At 28.9% G+C, this 21309-nt stretch overlaps 1 protein-coding gene, 1 non-coding gene and 1 pseudogene across 2 annotated transcripts; 2 read left to right on the plus strand and 1 right to left on the minus strand.

The window, feature by feature from the left end:
* Positions 1-2250: 2250 nt before the first annotated feature.
* LOC110607860 lies at positions 2251-4901 on the minus strand (annotated as a pseudogene).
* A 1476-nt stretch (positions 4902-6377) lies between these two features.
* On the plus strand, positions 6378-8429 carry LOC110607861. The gene is made up of 4 exons (XM_043959363.1): positions 6378-6500; positions 6587-6665; positions 6823-6875; positions 8184-8429. The coding sequence occupies exons 1-4, from the start codon at positions 6378-6380 to the stop codon at positions 8286-8288; spliced, it is 360 nt and encodes a 119-aa protein (XP_043815298.1). The 3' UTR covers positions 8289-8429.
* Positions 8430-9630: 1201 nt separating this feature from the next.
* Positions 9631-9702, plus strand: TRNAK-UUU. The gene has a single exon. It is a non-coding gene; the product is annotated as a tRNA-Lys (tRNA).
* The last annotated feature ends 11607 nt before the right edge of the window (positions 9703-21309 follow it).

Genomic DNA, 21309 nt, shown 5'->3' on the forward strand with positions numbered 1-21309 from the left:
CGGTCACCAGGTGAGTGGGATTTTCCCTAAGTTTTTAAGTAATGAATAAATGAACAAATGAATGAAGCTGATAGCATACTCATGCATCATTAATGCCATGCGATGTTTCAGGATGTTTGCATTAGAAATTCACGAATATGTTGCATTGCATAATTTGATGTTGATGTGGATGGTTATTGGGTGATCCATAGTCCTCTAATGTTATGTTATGATGATATGTTATGGAAGACCAGTGAGGCCCATTCTACGCCCCTGGCACTATGTAAGAGAAAGACCAGCGAGGCCCATTCTACGCCCCTGGCACTTTGGAATGTTATGTTATGTATGTTATGTAAGAGAAAGACCAGCGAGGCCCATTCTACGCCCCTGGCACTTGGAGATGTGAGGACTAATGGTGACAATACCATCCTTTATGTGATTAAATGTGATGTGTTGCATTTCATGAAAGCATGTAAAGTAAAAGTTATGTCATTTAATGTTATTAATAAAATGAATAATAATATACCTAAAAAGTGTGGAATTAAAGCAAATGATAATAATAATAAAATGAAGAATAAAATACCTAAAAAGGGAGGAATTAATATCATGTTTTTACTTTTTACTCACTGGGCTTTTTAGCTCACCCCTCTCCCCTAACCCCAGTCTTGCAGGTACCGTGTAGATAGAGAAGTCAGAAGAGTAAGAGAAGTTCATGTAATAGCATAGCTGTGGACATGGTTTATTCATAATGTAAAAGTATGTTATGTTATGTAATGTAAGTTTTATAGTGTGCTTGACTAGAGTCTGTTGTAATCCCTTAAATACATGAGATAAATGTTTTATGATGTTTATGTAACCTAAGCCTGCTATATGTTATGTACCCCATTGGAGTATTTGTTGAGGACTCCAATGAGGGGTTTATGTTATGTTTATGCATGCACAGGCTAGGCTGGGTAAAGAATGTTTGAATGAAAGAAAAGTTTTAATTTTTATGTATGTTTTGGATCATGTATGGGATTAAACAGGTTTACAGGATGTATGTTTGGCTTGCTACGGGTTCTGGCGGCCTTAAGCCGACCCGAATCCTAGCGCCGGTAGCGGACCGGTTTCCGGGTCGTTACAATATTGTTTGACCTTGATTGAGCTATGAGCATGAATAAGTAGGCAACTATAGGGAGAGAGATAGTGGGGGAGAGAGATAGTAGGGGTGGGAAGGAAGGGTTCCCTTTTCTCTTTGCTTAATGTTAAATGAGATGATGATTAATGGGATAAATCTAGTGTGTGGTCATAATCACAATCACTAAAGGGGTAGACTAACTCGGTTGCTTTTTCAATCAATCTCTTACTGTTTAGTGCACTATTAGTTCAAGTTGTAAGGAATGTTTGAGTTGGAGCTATTTTTCATTATTGTAACATGAATAAGTGCACCACAAGTCTAGACAATTTACTCCTTCACCTCACAGCAATGATATCTGCCTTTCATGTGAAATAATTACCTAAAATAACTACTCCACTATAAGAACTTTATAGTTTAGTAATAGACAAATCCATTAGTAAAGGATACAATTCTATTGCTAATTCAAGTCACTAATGGATTACTTACGGAACTTATCTATCATAGAAAACCTCGTTAGCAATTTTATTTCCAGCGACACTTCAAAAATCCATTAGTGCCTACAATGGAAAGTTCCATTAGTGATTAAAATGGATAATCAGTTTGTTGTTGTCCACAATAGTTATTGCTAACTGATTTTAAAATATTACTAATTGAAATTCTGTCACAGATACTAATTGAATAGCCATCACGATTCTGTCACAGATACTAATGGAATTTTCGTCACTATTCCGTTACAGATACTAAGAAATTTCTATCATTATTCTGTTACTCTAATGTACAATAACTAATTAGATCAATAACAAATTTTTTCTATTATTGATACCAATGGACGGTCTTGTTGGTAATCCATTAATGAATATGGGAATTTAGCTATATATAGCACCATTTATTTTTTCACCACATCCTTATTTTTTATAACACTACACCTGTATATTAATAATATTCATGATCTCAACACAAACATAATCAATTATAATTAATAATATTCATGATCTCAATACCTGTACACAAACATAATTAATTATTAATTAATTATATATATTCATAACACTACATCTATACATTAATAATATTCATGCTCTCAACACAAATATAATCAATTATATAAAAGCAACTACCAACTTAATCATGAAAATTATAATTAAAACTAAAAGTGATTTAAAATGCCAAACATTACATTAATAATATCTAATTTAAGTATAATATGTACTAAGTTCTACAAGTTAAATAAAAAGTGGCATCATCATCTATAAAGCATATCAAACTAAACTCTCCAGCTCATCATCTGTATCTTCATCGGTGTTTGCATGCTGGTCAGGATCGAACAGGGCATCATCATGATGTTGTTGTGGAGCAGGGGGTAGGAGCAGATGTCTGAGAGGATGTATCGCTACCCTGCTGTGCTATCATCCTATGCACAAACTCTTGTAGCTTCTCCACAATCAAGTTTAGTCTACCATTCTCTATTTCGAGCCGATCAATTTTAGTCATCATCAAATTTATTTGCTCACTCAAAGCAATATTCACATGGGATGCGGAGGAGAATGAGGCAGAATAATGTGAAGAACTATAGAAATATGCAAAAGCCTGGAACTCTAGTCTATAAACCCGACTCTTGTTCTATCCACCAATTATCTCGTAATATAGCTAGGCCTCGGCTCACTCATTTCTTTTCTTGCTGCGTAGCAGACTCTTTCGACTTTATGTAGTGCTCCTGCAGTATAAAAATATATTAAAATAATATTTATTTGATAATATAACAATTAAAAAGGTAATTATAAATTTAACATCTTAGAAACTTGCATAAATAGACTTCGACCTTATATCAACAAATTCATCCGTCCCCTTTCTCTTATATGTGTGCTCAAAAAGCTCATGAGGATGAGGATCTCTTCTTAAACTTTCTTTCTGCTGACAATTATATCAAGAATAAAATTATCAATGCAATAATAAATAAATAAATTCAAAAAGAAATTCAATAATTTACTACACATCCATGTGTGCACTTTCACTTGTAGAAAGTTAATTTTTTTATCATTTCTTTAGAGTAAGAGAGTACATGCACCAAATATATTTTATAATTTTTCATACATTTTATTACATATGAAGAAGAGAAGTTTTAATTATTAGTACTAGAAGTGCATTTATGTATTTTCTAGACAACGATAAATTTTATAAAGGATAAAAGCATAGAAAAGATTCAAAGTCAGAATCCTCCTGATCCATGCATCCTCCCAGCAAACTAATGTCAGCAAATAAAAGCAATTTCTTTCAATTGAAATAAGGAAGTTGGTATAATTAACTAATGGGTTTGTGAGGAAAGAATTGAAAAATACCTCTGGTACTAGTGTGTTCATGTGGTAGTTCACTTGAAAGTCGTTGCTTATTTCATTCATAGGTTCAAGTTTTGCTGCAAGGAACTAAACACACATATATATACATGTGAATATACTAAAGTTGAAGAAGTGATGAGAGTAACTTTAAGCTAATATATATATACCTCTACTTGATTCTGTAGGGTTTGAACAAATCTAATTATTTCATCCAATAAAAGAGCCTCGCCAATTACCTATTGGAATTGATTCAATATTAGCATTAAATCCATTTTCGTGTTTATGAGATTGATTATGAGGTTTCAAGTCCAAACCAGCCAAGTAGGAGTAGTAAAGGGTACTACCTTGTCACACTCAAGAACTAAGAGATTGCAACAGTTTCATCCTCATACTCAGCTTCTTTCTTCTTGCCTACATTACACATAACATAAACCATTTTAATTTACAAAAAGGTGTAAAAACAACAATACACACAAACATATATGATCAGTAATTAAGTGTGTACCCTCTCTGCAAGGTTGTGGAAGGTCCGTTGCTTCTCCCCTCCTTGCTCTCACATGAATGAAACCTGCTGCAACTTTTGTGCAGCACAGCACAACACCATTTCAAATAATGATAGAAATCAAAGCAATTATTTTCTCTTGGCCTTTATTCTAGGCCAAATTCTATTGGCAGAGTGATCAAACCATTCATCATCAACTTCAAATATAAACAAAAATGTGGACTAATTCTCTATGTCCTCATCTATATTTGCATCTCCTATCATCACAAGGAGCAACAGACTAGAAAAAAGTCAATTAAAGCAAAAGAAGAAGAAAGATATGAGAAAAGGATATAAAGTGCTAATTCCACATATACATAGATTTCCTAATAAGGTATTTGGAGACTATTTTCTATCTCATGCCTACGTTCTCTGCCTCCCATCATCTTCTCTTCAGCTAAGTAATATTCTAAAGGACATATTTCTTATAAAAGTTATTAGAAAAAATGATGATAACATCTTGAGTTTAAGTCCATTCTCAAGCAAAATTTAGAACAATTATATATTACAGCACTATTGGTTCAGCTCATAATAACTTCTATTCATTTTTTTCTTTTTAATTTAAGTTTAATTGACAATTAACTAAATTATGATTAAGAAGAAGTTGAACCAATAATAAGATGCAACAAAATTTTCAAAGAGATCTAGAATACACAATTTAGCGTCAAGAACTATTAAAAGAAAAAGTAAATGCAGAAATTCTTGATGTATCTAATTAACAAGAGATAACGATCAATTCAATAAAAGAGGTTATTGAAATATTTCTAATAATCAAGCTTGTTTCTTCAAGTATTTTGATAACAATCAACTATGGTCAAACAAATATCATCTCTGCTGCTATGGACTAAACATATAACATGATTATTCACATTTTTTCCACAAACAAAATATAGTTACTGTGAATAATGTAGAAAACCGCAAAATCACCCATTCATTCGATGAACTATGAGTGTGAGAGGGAATTCTACTTACCGTTCTCAATCGAGGTTGAGAAGAAAATAATGAGGAGGCACCGATAACAGGAAGGGAGCAAGGGGGAGGTGCCTATAATAGGTAGTGAGATCCTGGTCAGCAAGCTTGAGAGGGAATTTGAAGTGGTATTGTGATATAGAGAGAGAGGGATTGCGATACAGAGAAAGAGAGGGATTGTTTTGGGGATTGCCATATAGAGAGAGAGGAGAATTGCGATACAAAGAGAGAGGGATAGGGATAGCGAATGTGTTTGATTTCTGGTTAGTGATGTATGTTTCAGGGATTTAAATCTTATTGATAAGTCGTCCGTTATTGATTTGACTTGTAAATTACAGTTTAATAATAGTTTTTATAATAAAAAATTTTCTATTATTAAATCTATTAGTAACGGAAAAATATAGATTAAAAAAAAAATGTGATAATTTTAAGTGAAATTTTGTTTTAAATTCATGAACTGATTTATTAACGAATAGTATATGTCGATAAATTTAATATTTTTTTTAATTATTAATTTAATAATAAAATTTGATAACATATTTTAAAATTTATTAATAATTTTTTAATAAATTATCAACGAATTTAAAATTTATTAGTAATTTAAATATTTTTTTAAATTTATTAATGGATTAAAATCTGAATGATTAAAAAATTTAATAATAAATTTTAATTTTAATTATTTTATATATTTATAAATTATTAACAGATTTTGAAATTTATTAATAATATTAACAGATTTTAAATCTATCAGTGTGAATTACTAACATTTTGTGTGGCTTGTGCTATATGGTGTACCACTACATGTTTGGTCGACACATATTTTTAACTAGCTTAGTGAAGAGTTGGGTGTTTTGGTCTCTACCGACAGCTCTACTATTTCAAAACTAAACATAGACGTGGCTAGAATTTTGGGCATTGTTGATAATTTTGAGTATTCCAACAATAAAATCTTTACTGTAGAAGTGTGTTCTTATCGCTTCCAAATCTTTATTCATGAGGAGGTCAGTGATGCCTTGTTCATTTTTAAGTAGAGTGGGTCTTTTAAGGACTAATATCTGCTTCCCATCCATTAAAAGAGAAAGAACCTTCTTTTAGTGATCAGTCTTCTAGCAGCTATGGCAACTCAGATGATTTCTCTCAGGTGAATGGCTTGGAAAAGGTGACAATGCTATTGTTTCTTATAATATGGTTGTTAGTTCTCACAACGACATTTCAGATGCTGAAAATAACTGTAAGTTAGCAAACAAGTTGTTTTGCATGAGGATACCTTGGGATGTGCTTCTCCCTATAACTACTCTGCCTGTACCGCAAAATAGCTGGAAGAGAATTTTGAAGCGTCATTCTCCCATGTTATGTACTCATATGTTTATGAAGCGTCATAGTCATAGTGAATCTTTTGACCCTTTCGATGGGTCCAAGCCCAAGTCTCGATAGTAACATGCCCTTATCTTTCTACAAGGCCATTAGACTTCTCAAGAAAAGATCCAAAGCTAGACCCATCATGGACCTTAATGAACTTTATACAAAATTTATGTCAGGGGGAAAAGGAAAGGCCCCCAAGGCCTATAGTATCTCTTCTAGGCCTTTTTACCCTCAGATAATGATATTGTAAGAAGTAACAAAGCCCATTTATTAAAATCCTCTTAGCATGCCTCTATTATCTCTCCCACATCAAAAGCTGGGCACACCGTCAATTTCGGGAAATCTTTGGGTGTAGTCTTCGAAGGTGACGAATCTGTCTTGGTAGTTGATATTGCTAATAAAATTTCAAAATGTATTCAACTCTGTCACGGAATTTGATGTAACAACCTCTAGTCCCTTATTGTTTTGAGAATTAACTTGGTCTAATGATTTTAATTTGCGGTATTGTGCCTTCTTTGTAGGTTTAGCTCTTTCTTCAGTTTTGGTAGCTGGTTGGTGGTGCTTCTTCCTTATGGTTTAGTTTTCTTTTCTCTATTCATGTTCTCTTTTATCATAATGCCCTATTTCTTTTTGTCTTAGATTAGTAGAGGTTTGGTGGTAAAGGCAAAATATCCCACTTGCAAAAATTGATTGCCAAGCACAAAGCTGATATGGTTTTTATTTTTTAGACAAAATGTTGGTTGTCTGCAATTTCCTTCTCTTCTGTTAGAACAATATAGGGAATGACGGATTTAGAAGGGGTGGGTGTCAATGCTGTTGGCTCTTCTGGGGGAATTTTGTGTATTTGGAATAAGGAATTTATGAGTGTTTCTTGCAAGCACACTTTTCAATCTTGGATTCTCCTATCCTGCTTCTTTATCCAATCTTGTTTTTTTTTTTTTCTCTCTCTTGTTTGATTTGTTTATGCTATACGTAATTACTAAGAATAACCAATTTTGTGAAATGAAATCTCTCAATAATTAGCCTCTGCAACAGATGCTATTCTCTTGATTGGGGATTTTAATAAAGTCTAGGATAGTATGGAGAGAATTAGTTCTCTATGCAGGGTGTCGGCAATTTTAAGCAGTTGATTGATTCTATCTCCCTGATGGATGTGGCTTTAAATGGATGTAAATTCACATGGCACAATTCCTTTAGTAAAAGCCGTATAGACCGTGCTTTGATCTCATGTCATTGGGCTATCAATTTTCCCTATCTTCAACTTTCAAGGCTACCTAGTGAGCCATTGGACCATAATCCTATCTTATTAATTGCTAAAAATCTTTTGGATTGGAGACCAAAGCCATTCAGATTCTCAGATGCTTAGTGGTCTGGTTGGGTTTTCCTGATATTTTAGCATCTCTTTAGAAAGAAATCATAGAACAAAATGAGGCTACATCTCTGCTTGTGAAGTTAAGGCTTCTTCGATAAAAGCTTAAGATATGAAATTCAGAAGTGTTTGGTCATGTTAATGCTAAGTTATAGATAATCAACTCAAAACTTAATGATTTAGAAATTATTTTAAAAAATAGATATTTCTATGAATTTAAACTACATAATCTTCATTCTTTAAAAGCAGAACAATCATGTGGGATTCTCACTCGGAAAATTTAGAGACAGAAATTCCAAATATCTTGGTGCAAATTAAAGAAAAGAAATACAAAATTTTTTCACTTGCGATGCTCTAACAAATGGTGGAAAAATTCTATTCAGCATATTTCTAATAGCAATATAATTTTTTTAAGATATTTCATCCATTAAAAAAGTTATTATTGATTATTCAAGTATTGGTTTTATCCATTCAAATTTTTTCTCTAACCTTGTTCCTTATTTGAATTTGCAGACTTTATCGATCGAGATTGCTTCTAGCCTTGTGCGACCTTTCTCCTTAGAAGAAATTAAATTGGCAGTTTGGGATTGTGACAGGACTTTAAGCGATGGATCTTGATCGGTTGAAAATTCATCGGTGAAAATATCAGTGTTGAATTTTGCACTATTAGCGACGAAATTTTCTATCGCTAATAGTTTATTTTTTCGTAGTGATAATTTGTCGTCCCTAATTTTAACTAAATCAAACTTCATTCTCTCATATGCTCAATTCTCAATACTTTACCAGCAATCAACATCCATGGCTTCATTTTGGAGCTAAACATCATACATATACATATATATATATATATATATATATTTTATATATATTTTTTATATATAAAATTTATCTAATAAATATTATAATTAACAGTAAACAAATTATAATAACATTAATTTTGTTGCTATATTGACCAACATATAACAACAATATAAATAAATGCTACTAGTGAAAGATAAAAAAATATAGCAACAATAAAAAATTATAATTATTAGTAAAAATTATTTTTTAGCATTAATATTTATTATTACTAATAATTATTTTCTTAGCAGCAATTATAATTTTTTGTAAAATTTTTGTGACTACAATATTACAGTATCAAACATAAAACAATCATATTTTGTTGTTATAAATTTATATTAGTAATATATAATTATTGCATATTACTGCTATAAAATTATATTTATAAATATTTTGCAATAAAATTAAAGTTGCTGCTAAAAGAAAAATTATTAGCAACTATAAATAATACTGCTAAAAAGAACTTTTTAACTAATAATCCCCATAATTTTTATTGTTATATCTTTTTTTTTAAACTGGTATTGTTATATCTTTTTATGCATCCTTAGTAACAATAATTCATATTATTGTTATATGGTAATTACTGTAATGGTAAAATTAATATCGCTGTAAAATTTTTTGCTGCTAATTTTATTATTTATTATAGTGCGTGTTGTGTAAAAATATAAGGGTTATTTGATACCAACATCCAATAATCTTGATACTAATTATATTTTCTTTTTAGTTTTTATTTTTTTCTAGACCAAATCGATTGCATTTAAAAAGAATAATGTAATTATTATCAACATAATTTAACTAAATAATATCAAGAATCTCCTTATAAAAATCAACACTCTCGTCATTATGATTTTCTTCAATGATAATCTTATTATTTTGACTTGTACGATGAGAATCACATTCTTTGATATTACTTTTTAATACACCTATAAAATACAAATGATAATGAATAAAACATATTAATAGATTTTGATCTTTTTTCATCATGCGATTGTGCTATCTAATAATTAAAATGTTTATAGTAAGATATCAGGAATCAACAATCACCAACCATCTGAGTGAAAAGCCTTATAAAAATGGATTTTATCTCATTTATGGTTTGTTTTTAGCTTTCAAACAACTAGCCATCTTAGCTCAGAGGTAGAGCGCATGGCTTTTAACCATGTGGTCGTGGGTTCGATCCCCACAGATGGCGCGCTATATGTTTATTAATATTACAACCATTGTTTACACTTGTTTTTTTTTCAATCTTGTTGAATTTTGATTTTTTTTTTTTTTGGAATAAGAAATTGAGTATTTTAGATTAATAAATTAAGCTTTTTAGTTGGGTAATTTTCTTATTAATTTTTAATTTCTTGCAATTTTGTTGTTGAATTTTCAATTAAAATTTTCTTATTAATTTTTTATTTCTTTCAATTTTGTTGTTGAATTTTCAATTAAAATTTTCTTATTTGGAATAAGAAATTAAGTGCATTCAGCTTTTTATTTTACCTAACTAAAAAGTAAAGTAATTTAGCTGAAAAAAAAAATTGTTGTTGAATTTTTAATTAAAATTTTCTTATTTCAAATAAGAAATTGAGTGTTTTAAATTAATATATTGAGCTTCTTATCTTACCTAACTAAAAAGTAAAGTAAATTAACTGAAAAAAAAAATGATTTTGTCTATGTTAAATTGAGCTTAAATTATAACTTTTAAATTTATTTAAATAAAAAGTTAAATCTTAATAAGTACAAAGTGAAATTAAAATAGTTATCATTAAATTACCTATTTCAAAAAGAATCCTTTAATAATTAATGTAATTAAATTCTATTTTTATTTTTAAATTTTACAGAAAATCCTAATCTTATTAATAACTAACTTTTTAAAAACAATTTATCTATTTTTTGTTATTTAAGATTAAATTAGTCACTTTTTATATGGTATAAAAATGCAAAGTTATAAGGTAAATTGAATATACATTATCACTAAATTTTGCCACTACACTTCACATATGCAAGAACATGATCTCATTTTAAAATAATCTATAAAGTTAAATATTTTTTTAATAAATTATTGTGATTTATTTATAACTCATAATGTTATATATCTTTTAAACAAAAAAAAATTATAATTGTTGGACCCCATTTTCTACCCCTAATATATATTTTCACAAAATGTTTTTTTCATTACTAAAAATTTATACTTTTAAAATTAGTGAGAATTAATTGCTTGTAAAACAATTAGTGATAAATTTTATAATTTATCATAAAAAATATATGTCAGCAATGAATCTAACATTTTATTATTAGTAGTACTTATATTGCCATAAAATATATTATCATATAGCAAATAAAATTTTATGATAAAAATATTTATGGGTGAATAATGGCGTTATATAATTTTAAATAACATGTGATTTTTTAAATAACATATTTTCATTATTAAAACATTCACGCTCTTTATTATTAACCACTCTAGAGTTACCATAGATGGCGTTATATAATTTTAAATAACATGTCATTTTTTATTTAAAACGATAGACGTGTACATACAGATTATAATCACTAGATTCAAATCAAAATAATAGGAATCGATAACATATAATTGACTCAATTATTTTTTAGTATTAATGTAATGATTCTCCACACTTCACTATGTTGAGACTTTGAATGAGATGAAACACCAACTCTCTTAGATGCTCGCTCAACATCAAAAGATGAACTAAGTTCTTTTTTTTTTTCTAATCTTTTTCTTATATTCTACTTCTTTATACGAACTGAATATCTCTAAAATTCGATTTTTAACATTAATCAAAGGTTGAAGTTTAAATATGATAAAATTTATTAATTGATTATTCAATTTTAAAAAAATATATTAAAATATTTAAAAATATTTAAAAATATCTATTAATTAGTTTTTCTCTATTAATAATATTTTTGATATTTTTTTAATATTTAATAGTTAAAATTAATAAATAAACTAATTAATAAAGTTTTTGAAATTTTAAATATATTTTAATATATATTTTTAAAATTAAATAGTCAATTAATGAATTTTTATTATAATAAAAATTAAATAATAATTTATCCATACATATATATATATATATATATATATATAAAGCTGGTTCTAAAATAAATTATGGAAAGATTGACAAGTGGCATATTTAAATTTATGTAGTCATAACAGATGACACTCTTAAATTTGTATATTTCTTTTGAGTAGTATATATCATATATTTTATTTTTATTTTTATTTTTATTTTTATTTTTATATTTAATAATGTTACTAAGCAATATATTCATAATAAATGAAATTTATTATTTTTATTATTATAATTTTTATAACTTTTTAAATTTCTATTATTACTATAAATATGTGATTAATCAATATATTCATAATAATAAATGAAATTTATTATTTTTAGTATTATAATTTATATATGACTTTTAAATTTCTACCGCTATTATGAGTATGTGACTTTTTTAATTTTTTAATATAATATATTAATCATAATAAAATAAAAAATATATATTTTATTTTAATATATTTTAGTTATGTGACTTTAATATATATATTTTATTTTTATTTTTAGTAATAAATAAATTAAAAAAATTATAACTAATATTATTAATTAATTGATACTACATATTTTTTATTATATAACAGATTGCCAAATGCACAATTAACTCAACATAATTATGCTTTATAGTGTAAATTTATAATTTTTTTTATATATTTTTATTTTTTTATCTGTATAAAATAATAATTAATATATATATGTTAAATGTAATTTATTATTTTTATCATCACTATTCACTTTTTGATTTCCTATTTTTTAATATAATAAGTACAATTAGTACAATTTATTATATTAATTGTTACTAATCTTTTAATTTTCTACCACTTTTGAATTTAATATATCATTAAGATTGTAATAAAAATTTTACTATATTTTGTTATTAAAAAATTATTATATTTTTATTTTAATAATAGATATAATATTAAAAATATATTTATAAAAATATGTTTAAATAATAAAAATAAATTACTGTCAATATATATATATATATATATATATATATAAATTCATAATAAAATATTATTAAAAATTTTTTTTTTATAATATTAGTTTATTGATTTGATAATTTTTTGAAATCATATCTCATATAATCTAATTAACAAATGTTATGTATTTTTATTTCTCTAGTACAAATAATTATACAAATAATTATATAAATAAATATATATAATTGATTAAAATTTATAAAAAATATTAATTATAATAAAGTATAAAACAATTAAAGAATTAATACAATTAATTACATAAAATATTATTAAATTAAAATTTTATTCAATTTAAATAATTTATAAAAAAATAAATAGATATAAATAATTAAAATACAATAAAAATAAAATAGTGTCAAGTCTTACAAACTTTCAACAATTAAATTATTAAATTTAAATTATTATAATTTATTATATTAATAATTATAATAATTTTAATTTTTTTATATAATCTTTATATATATTCATTTTATATAAACTCACTAGTATGATCTGTTTTACATAATTCTATCTCTTTAATTTTTAATTGGATGATATTTTATTTTTTTAATAGAGAAAATGAATTTATATAAAAAATATTATTTTATATAATAATAATATAAAATATTTTAATATAAGTATAAATAGATAAACGCGTGGAAGTGGAATTTTACCGAACGCCAGTCGAAAGTGGGGCAAATGTGAACATGGAACTTTCCTGCAGCAGCCTGCTCCAATAACGTTGACTTCCATGCTGACCAAGACCAAGACTAAGATTAAAGGCGTCCAATACTTGGAAATTGCAGGGAATGAAAAATAAAAATAAAAAATAAAAAAGTCAGGAGCCCATGACAACCACGATCCCGTCTTCTCATGTGTACAAATGCCAGTTTGGCGTGAAAGCGCCCCTGCGTCATAGTGGTTTCATACCTTTACCCAAAAATTATTATTTAATGCTTATTATATAAAGAAGTTTAGTCCCTTCGGACGTCCAATAAAAAAAAATTTATTAATTAATATCTTTAACTTTAAAAATATATTACGGTAATTTTAAAATTTTTATTAATTAATATCTCTATTAGATTTAACTATAAACTATTGATAAATTGAAATTTGATGAATTTATTATATATGGATATCTAGATGATAGTTTAATTCAATGAGAAATTAATAATTTGAGATTGATTTAAGGATAAGAAATAAAATGAGAGTTAATAAATAATATGTTGAATTTAGAAATGTTAAAGTTTTTCCAAGAAGCACTCGTAAGTAGGGGTGAGCAGTATTCGGTTTAAATCGAAAAAACCAACCGAATCGATTTAAAAATTTAGTTCGATTTTTTATATATTTTGGTTCGGTTCAGTTTTTAATTTTAGAAATTTCGGTTATTTCGATTTGATTCAGTTTTGATTAGAAAAAAATCAAAAAAACCGAACCGAACCGATTAGTGATAATAATATATTTTTTCAATAATATAAAGAAATTAAATCATATAAAGATTAAAATATTTTAATTAAATTTTAAAATATTAAAAATAAAGTGTAAAAAATAAAAAAATTATTAAAAATCGAAACCGATCAAACCGAACCGAATCAAACCGAATCAGACCGGTTCGATTCGATTCGGTTTCTGACCAAAATCAGTTCGGTTCGGTTTTCATAAACACTAAAATTTCAGTTTTCGGTTTATTCGGTTTGGTTCGGTTTTGAACCGAACCGACCGAATGTTCACCCCTACTCGTAAGTTTAACTTGATGATAAGTGTATCTGAATAAATTTAAGAGATTTCAGGTTCTATTTCTTCAATTCTTTAATTCCCATTTAGAAAAAAAAAAATTTAAGGAGGCAAAATGACAAATTCAGTAAAGGTTAAGAGTTAGGAATATCCCTATTTTGGGTTATGCCAAGGAGTATATGTACCAATCATACTGATATCTTTTGGAACATATTTCCTTTAGCATGACGAATGAGTATTTCAGAGTATTTCAGCAAGTTTATTAGGTGACTCATTAATAGCGTGTGGTTAATTAATAAATGCGAAATTAGTCAATCCATATAATATTTATTGTGTGTGTTACTTTAGTCTAATTTATCACACACCTTTATAATTTTGGTGATTATTTTAAATAAATAACCAGTGTATGGCATGATTGATATCATAATTTGAATTGAAATCTTAATAGTATATAATGTTGAATTATTAACATACTTCAAAGACTTTGAATTGAAATCTTAATAGTATATTTGAAACTCTTTATTATATCAAGACTTTTTTGTGGTAAATATTTAAATTAAAAGCTTTTACATTAATCTGTTAGTATTGCTTTATAGTTGTTCAATTAAAAGTTTGATTGATATTTAGACTCTTTTTTTTTTCAAATATAACTTATATTTAAAAAATACTTTTCATAAAAATATTTTTCATAAAAAATATTTTTTAATAAAATAATTTATTTTTTATATTTAATTTTAATTTAAAAATAAAAATATATTAATAAATTTATATATGGAAAGAGATTTTAATAAGATTTTCAAAACATAAAATTTTTAAAATGAAAATATTATTTATTTTTAAAATAACTTATTTTTATTTTATTAAAAAAATATTATTTATTAACTAATTTTTTAATATCTAAATATTAAAAAATATCAAATATATAAAAATATTTTTTTATCAAACAAACGGAGGCTTAATATTAATTGGATTTGGTTGGAAGTTGGAACAGTTTCATTACAACTAATAATAAGTACATATGCCCGTCATTGAATGTTGGAAACCCATAAATATTAAATATTTTTAATATTTAAATTTATTTTAAATTCAATTAAATTTTATAATTCACTATATGAATCCTTGCTTAGTTTGATTATTATTATTGGCATAATAGTTGAATTTTTTTAATTAATATATTTTAATCAATAATTTTCATAAAATATATCTATTACTAGTTATATTCAAAAATTTAATATTTCTATAAAATTTTTAAGCTCTATTTAAAATAAAATATTATCATAAAATATATTTTATATATTTAATTAAATATTTATATATCTAAACTCTTACAATCCCTAACTATAAATTGAATCCTTATTTTTTTTTTTATTTTAAATAAAGGGAAACATTATCAATTTATTTTATCTGTAGTTAAATAGAGTAAATATTATAAATAATAAAATTATAAAAACTAAATAAGTTGTCTAATAATTTTTTTTGCAAGAATTTAATTTCATAAAATATAAGTATGTTTTAATTTAAAAATAGAATTTAATAAATTTTATTAATAATTCACCCTAAAAATTATAGGATTATTTAAATTAAAATTTTTTATCATAATATAGAGTTTAAAAAAAATTCTATAATTACATAAAACCTTTGATAATTAAAAGTTATTAATTTTTATATTAAGATTAAAAAAATTTAAGCAGTAAAATAAATAATAGTCCGCACATTGTGCTGATAGCTAAAAATGAATAAACTATGAAAATAATTTTCATAATTAAAATATTTACATTAAAATTTATAAAAAAAAATCAAAATATATAGTAAATGCATATATCTAATTATCAATATATAGTTTAAGAAAAAGTAATATTTAATATACAGTGAAATTATCTCGTTAGTCTATATATATATATTTTCTACCAAAAGATCTCTTCCATTAAATTTATTTCTTCAGTCCCATTAATCATATTTTTTATTATATGTGGAAATAAATAAATAAATATATGGGAAAGGGAACGGAATAATGGGTTTTAATTAGGGCCTTTTTTATATTTGTTATGTTGATAAAAAGTTATTTAAATTTATTGTGTAACTTAATTAATTTTAAACACTTTTGAAATTTTAAAGAGATTAAAATTTTGCATATTTTTAGTATAGAAAAAAAAACTAAATTTTTATTCTTATTTACGATGAAGATAAATAATAAAATAAAATTATTATTACTTAAAATAAGTTAAAAATAAAAATCAATTATTATTTATAATAAATTTTAAAATTCATTAAATTTAAAACAAATTAATTCAAATTAGTTGTAATTTTATTTCAAATAAAAATCTATTTAAATTAGTTATTATTTAAATTAATTTTTAAAGTTTATTTATGGGATAAAAAAAAATTCAGGTATAGTCTTATGAATATAATATTATAATAAAATATTATATTATATTTTATTATTTTATTAAAATTTAAAAAATAATATAATTAATAATATATTTTTACTCTAAATAAAGATAATAAGACATAATTTTCAAATTAAAATAGAATAATGAATTAAAAAATAAATTGATATTATATTATTCTATTTTAATTTGAAAATTATGTCTTATTATCTTTATTTAGAGTAAAAATATATTATTAATTATATTATTTTTTAAATTTTAATAAAATAATAAAATATAATATTATATAATATTACATATAAAAATAAATAAATATGATAATTGATGTTGCTGAAAATAAATTAATGATATGGCCAGAATGAAATTGTACTGTGATTGGTCAAACAGAGCTGTATTATAATCAGTCTACCTGTAAGACAGAGAATGTGAGATGATTGATGTCTATGATAACCACTTCGATACTCAAATTAGTAAGTTGAAGAGAAGGGTGAGTATAATTTCTAAAACTCATAATATTGGTGTGAGAAAATAGCGTATCATTGTTTTTGTGATTTGTCTTTTTTTATACTGTTAAAACATGGAGATAAATATAGCATTTCTCGATAATTTAGCTATAATGTGGTCGACTGTTTGATAAAGGATATTGTTACCTAATAAGTTGGTGACCTCACAATTACAGGTGTAAAGGAAATATGCTGGACTGTAATTGTTTAACGATAACTTCCTTATGGAAACTCGCCCTAAAATTAATAGGACAAGTATGTCTGACCTGAGACCGACCTATTCTGAAGCCGACTTGGACCTTTTTTTCTATAGGTATAACCGCATATAGATTTATCAAATCCTTTCCGCGTGGCCCTATCATATGGTGATAGCTCACAGCCTACTTTAGGCGGGTTTTATGTAATATTAGAGGTCTCCCTCTGCTGGTCTTTAATTCTTTAGATTTGAAAGTGACAATTGTCTTCATGATCTAGGTCATGTGGCTTATTTGTTTGGGCTGAGCGTATGATGTCCTCTCTTTCTTCTTACTTGCCCTACCGACCAATCAGGTCCAAGATTTGTCTTAAAAAAATTGATCCGAGTGGTGTAACAATGCTTTGATGAGCTTGGGGACATTTTCTAGCCCTAACGTGCTTTCGGATTTTCTTTAGCCCTGACTGGTTTACGGGCATTTCCTATCCTAACTTGCTTTCGGGCATTCTCAAGTCTTGACAGGTTTCCAGATATTTTCCAAGCCCTTGCGAGCTCCCTAGCCTTTTACACCTTCCTTGTATTTTTTTAGTTCTGACGAGTTTCTGAGCATTTTCTCAGCCCTGATGAGCTCCTTGGATTTTGACAGCCTTGATGGTCTTTTCGGCCTTTTACAGCCTTGATGGACTTTCTTATTTTTTTAGCTCTGACGAGTTTACAAGCGTTTTTGAGCTCCTTGGCTTTCATAGCCCTGACGGCCTTCCTGGCCTTTTGCAACTGACAGGGTTTTCATGTATTTTTCTAGCCCTGACGAGCTTCTGAGTATTTTTCTAGCTCTGACGAGCTTCCGAGCATTTTTTCAGTTCCGACGAGCTTCCAGGCATTTTCTAGCCTAACAAGCTTCTGAGCATTTTCTAGCCCTGACAAGCTCCTAGCCTTTTCCATTCCTATTGAACTTTCGAGCATTTTCTATCCCTGACAAGCTTCCCGGCATTTTTTAACCCTTGCAAGCTCCTGGCAAACTTCATTTGTTCACTTGGCAGTCCATCCTGCCTTCGTTGATCATCAAAAAGTCTCGCCGCACCTATAATGGTTCTTCCTCTTTTGCAAAAAAGTTCTAGATCTTCGGAAGTGATTGTAAGGGCAGCAATATATGCTTGTGATTCTCTTTGTGAGATGGGACCAATACTCTTAGTTGTATGGCCTGGCTCATACCCATCTTGAGGCTTGGGCATCAAATGCCTTAGAAACTTCTCGTGAAGCGGGACTAACACCTAGTAGGTCGGCCTGGCATATACTCGCATTGAGGCCAGGCATCAAATGTCTTAAAAACTTCTTGTGAAGCGGGACTAACGCATGGTAGGTCGGCTTGGAATATACCTACAATGAGACCTAGCATCAAATACTTTAGAAACTTCTTGTGAAGCGGGATTAACGCCTGGGAGGTTAGCCTGGCTTATACCCGCCTTAAGGGCTGGCGTCAAATGCCTTAGAAACTTCTTGTGAAGCGGGACTAATGCCCAGTATGTAATACCCGGCTAGATTTTGGCATTGGAATCCCTACCTTCCGGCGGAATCTCCGTTGGAATCTGGAATTCTGAAGATGCCAGAGGCATCTAGAGGGGTAAAATGTGTTTCTAAAATGTTTTCACATGATTTCATGGTTTTATATGAAAAAGAATTGAGTTTTGAAAAGAAAAGACCAAGGAGGCATTTGCCAGGTTCGGCCGCCGAAAGTGAAGTTCGGCCGCCGAACATGGGAAGGCTTCGGGAGCACCTTTGGCCTCCGAAAGTCTTGTTTGAACGAGCCAAGGTTCGGCCGCCGAAGCTCAGGTTCGGCCGCCGAACCTGCATGAGTTTAGGGGGCACGTTAGGCTGCCGAAGGTCTTCGACCAAGCCACCTATAAAGAGCCCTCAGATCGGAAATGGGCGAGTTTTCTCCCTATTCTCGAGCTCAGGTGAGTTCTTGTCCTCCTTTGGTCATTTTCATGTTTTTCTTCATCTCCTTCATATTTTTATGAGTTCCATGGTTGTTTGAAGAGTTTTCAAGCTTAGATCAAGTTTTGGGAACTTGGAGACCCAAGGAGTTAGTTTCTCCCATCTCCAAGTTAGAGCTCGCACAAACCCTCGATCTTCAAGAGGTAAGTGTGGATCTATGCTTTCCTTTACGTTTCATGAAGTTTTAAGTGAGTTTTAAGAGGTTTTGATGGTTGAGTATGGGTAGATATGCATGTTAGGGTCTGTGTTGATTTTATGCCCATTGTATGTTATGTGATGATATGTTGGAAGTTTATGCTCCTCTATGCATGTGGGAGTGAGTATGCATGATGGGGAGAGAGTAGGTGAGGATTTTGGTTGTTTTCGGTTTATGTTACCCTTTATGTAAATGTGTGTTTTTGTATGATAAAAGTAATGTTGTTGGGGTTTAGGATAGTTTGAGACTCCTATGTGCTTGGTTGCATGTTGTAGAATAGTTAATGCATGTTTTAGGAGGTTGGGTGCTGTTTTGGGGTGTTTGGAAGGTTTGGGAGGCTTGTATGCATGAGAAGCTGAGTTCTGCCCTTCTGGGAAGAACTCAGGTTCGGCCGCCGAAAGTAGTTTCGGCCGCCGAACCTGCCTTTGGATGCATGGATTGGCCGCATAACCTTGCTCCCGAAAGTTGAGTTTTGGCTTGAAAGCAGACTTTCGGCCGCCGAAGGAAGGTTCGGCCGCCGAAAGTGCTTGACTTTCGTCTCTGGAGAAGGACTTTCGACCGCCGAAGGTGCCGCCGAAAGTGCCCGAGTTTCGTCTCTGGAGAGAGGGTTCGGCCGCCGGAGGTGCCGCCGAAAGTGCCCTGTCCAGCCTTTTCATGGTCGTTTTCTATGCATGTTTAAGTGATGTTTTAGGGGGGTTTTTGGGTAGTTGTTTATGAGTTGTTTAGAGTGTGTTTGGCACCTCATTCGAGTCCACTTGTGTAGGACCGGACCCGAGGGATCGAGGAGGCTATCAGTATTAGCAATTGCAGAGTCAGTTCAGCGTCTGCCAGAGGTGAGTAGAATTAAACTTAATCTTTTATTTTATGAAATCAAATGCCTAAAGCATGTTCATGCATCATGATGATTATAGTAGGTTGATTGCACTAGTTTCACGAATATGGCGCATTGCATATTATGATGAATATGATGATGTGGATGGACCAAGGCGACCCCACTAGCCCTAGAGATGTTGTAAGACCTGGCCGGGCCAGGCATACACATACAGTTGTTGTAAGACCTGGCCGGGCCAGGCATACGAAGGTTGTAAGACCCGGCCGGGCCGGGCATACTGAGACTGGAAGGAATGTTGGTGGTCGGGTCCAATCCGTGATGTGAATTGTTTGTGCTATGACGCATTTCATGAAAGCATGTAATTAATGAACTGTTTTCTTTATTTCTACTCACTGGGCTTTTTAGCTCACCCCTCTCCCCTAACCCCAGTTTTGCAGGTCAGAGGTAGGCCAGGAAGACGTCAAGGGTAAAATTCTTGTAATAGTAATAGCTTAGTACTTTTAGTGTGGACGTGTAATGTAATTTGAGATAATGGATTGTAAGATAATGAAATGTTATGTAATGTAAAGTATAGTAGAGTTATGTTTATGGATTAGAACTGTGCTTGGCCCTAAGACTTGGTTAGTCCCTGTTTAATACATGATGTATGTAATGTTTTAGATGTTGAGTGGTGTTTGAACTAATCTTGTGGCATGTGTTGTTTACCACGCTAGAGTTTGATGAGGACCCTAGTAAAGGTCTTATGTTTGTGGTTTGATGCATGCACAGGTTAGGTTTTAGTTCTTTGGATGTGACTCCGGCTTGATGTATGTTATGTTGACCCAGCTAGAGTTTTGTTGAGGGCTCTAGTAGGGGGTTCCTTATGTTTTCAGTTATGTTGCATACAGGTCAAGCTCGGTCTATACATCATATGTTTCAGTTTTTATGTTAAGTTT

This window comes from Manihot esculenta, chromosome 8 (genome assembly GCF_001659605.2).
Source record: "Manihot esculenta cultivar AM560-2 chromosome 8, M.esculenta_v8, whole genome shotgun sequence".
NCBI classification, from domain to species: domain Eukaryota; kingdom Viridiplantae; phylum Streptophyta; class Magnoliopsida; order Malpighiales; family Euphorbiaceae; genus Manihot; species Manihot esculenta.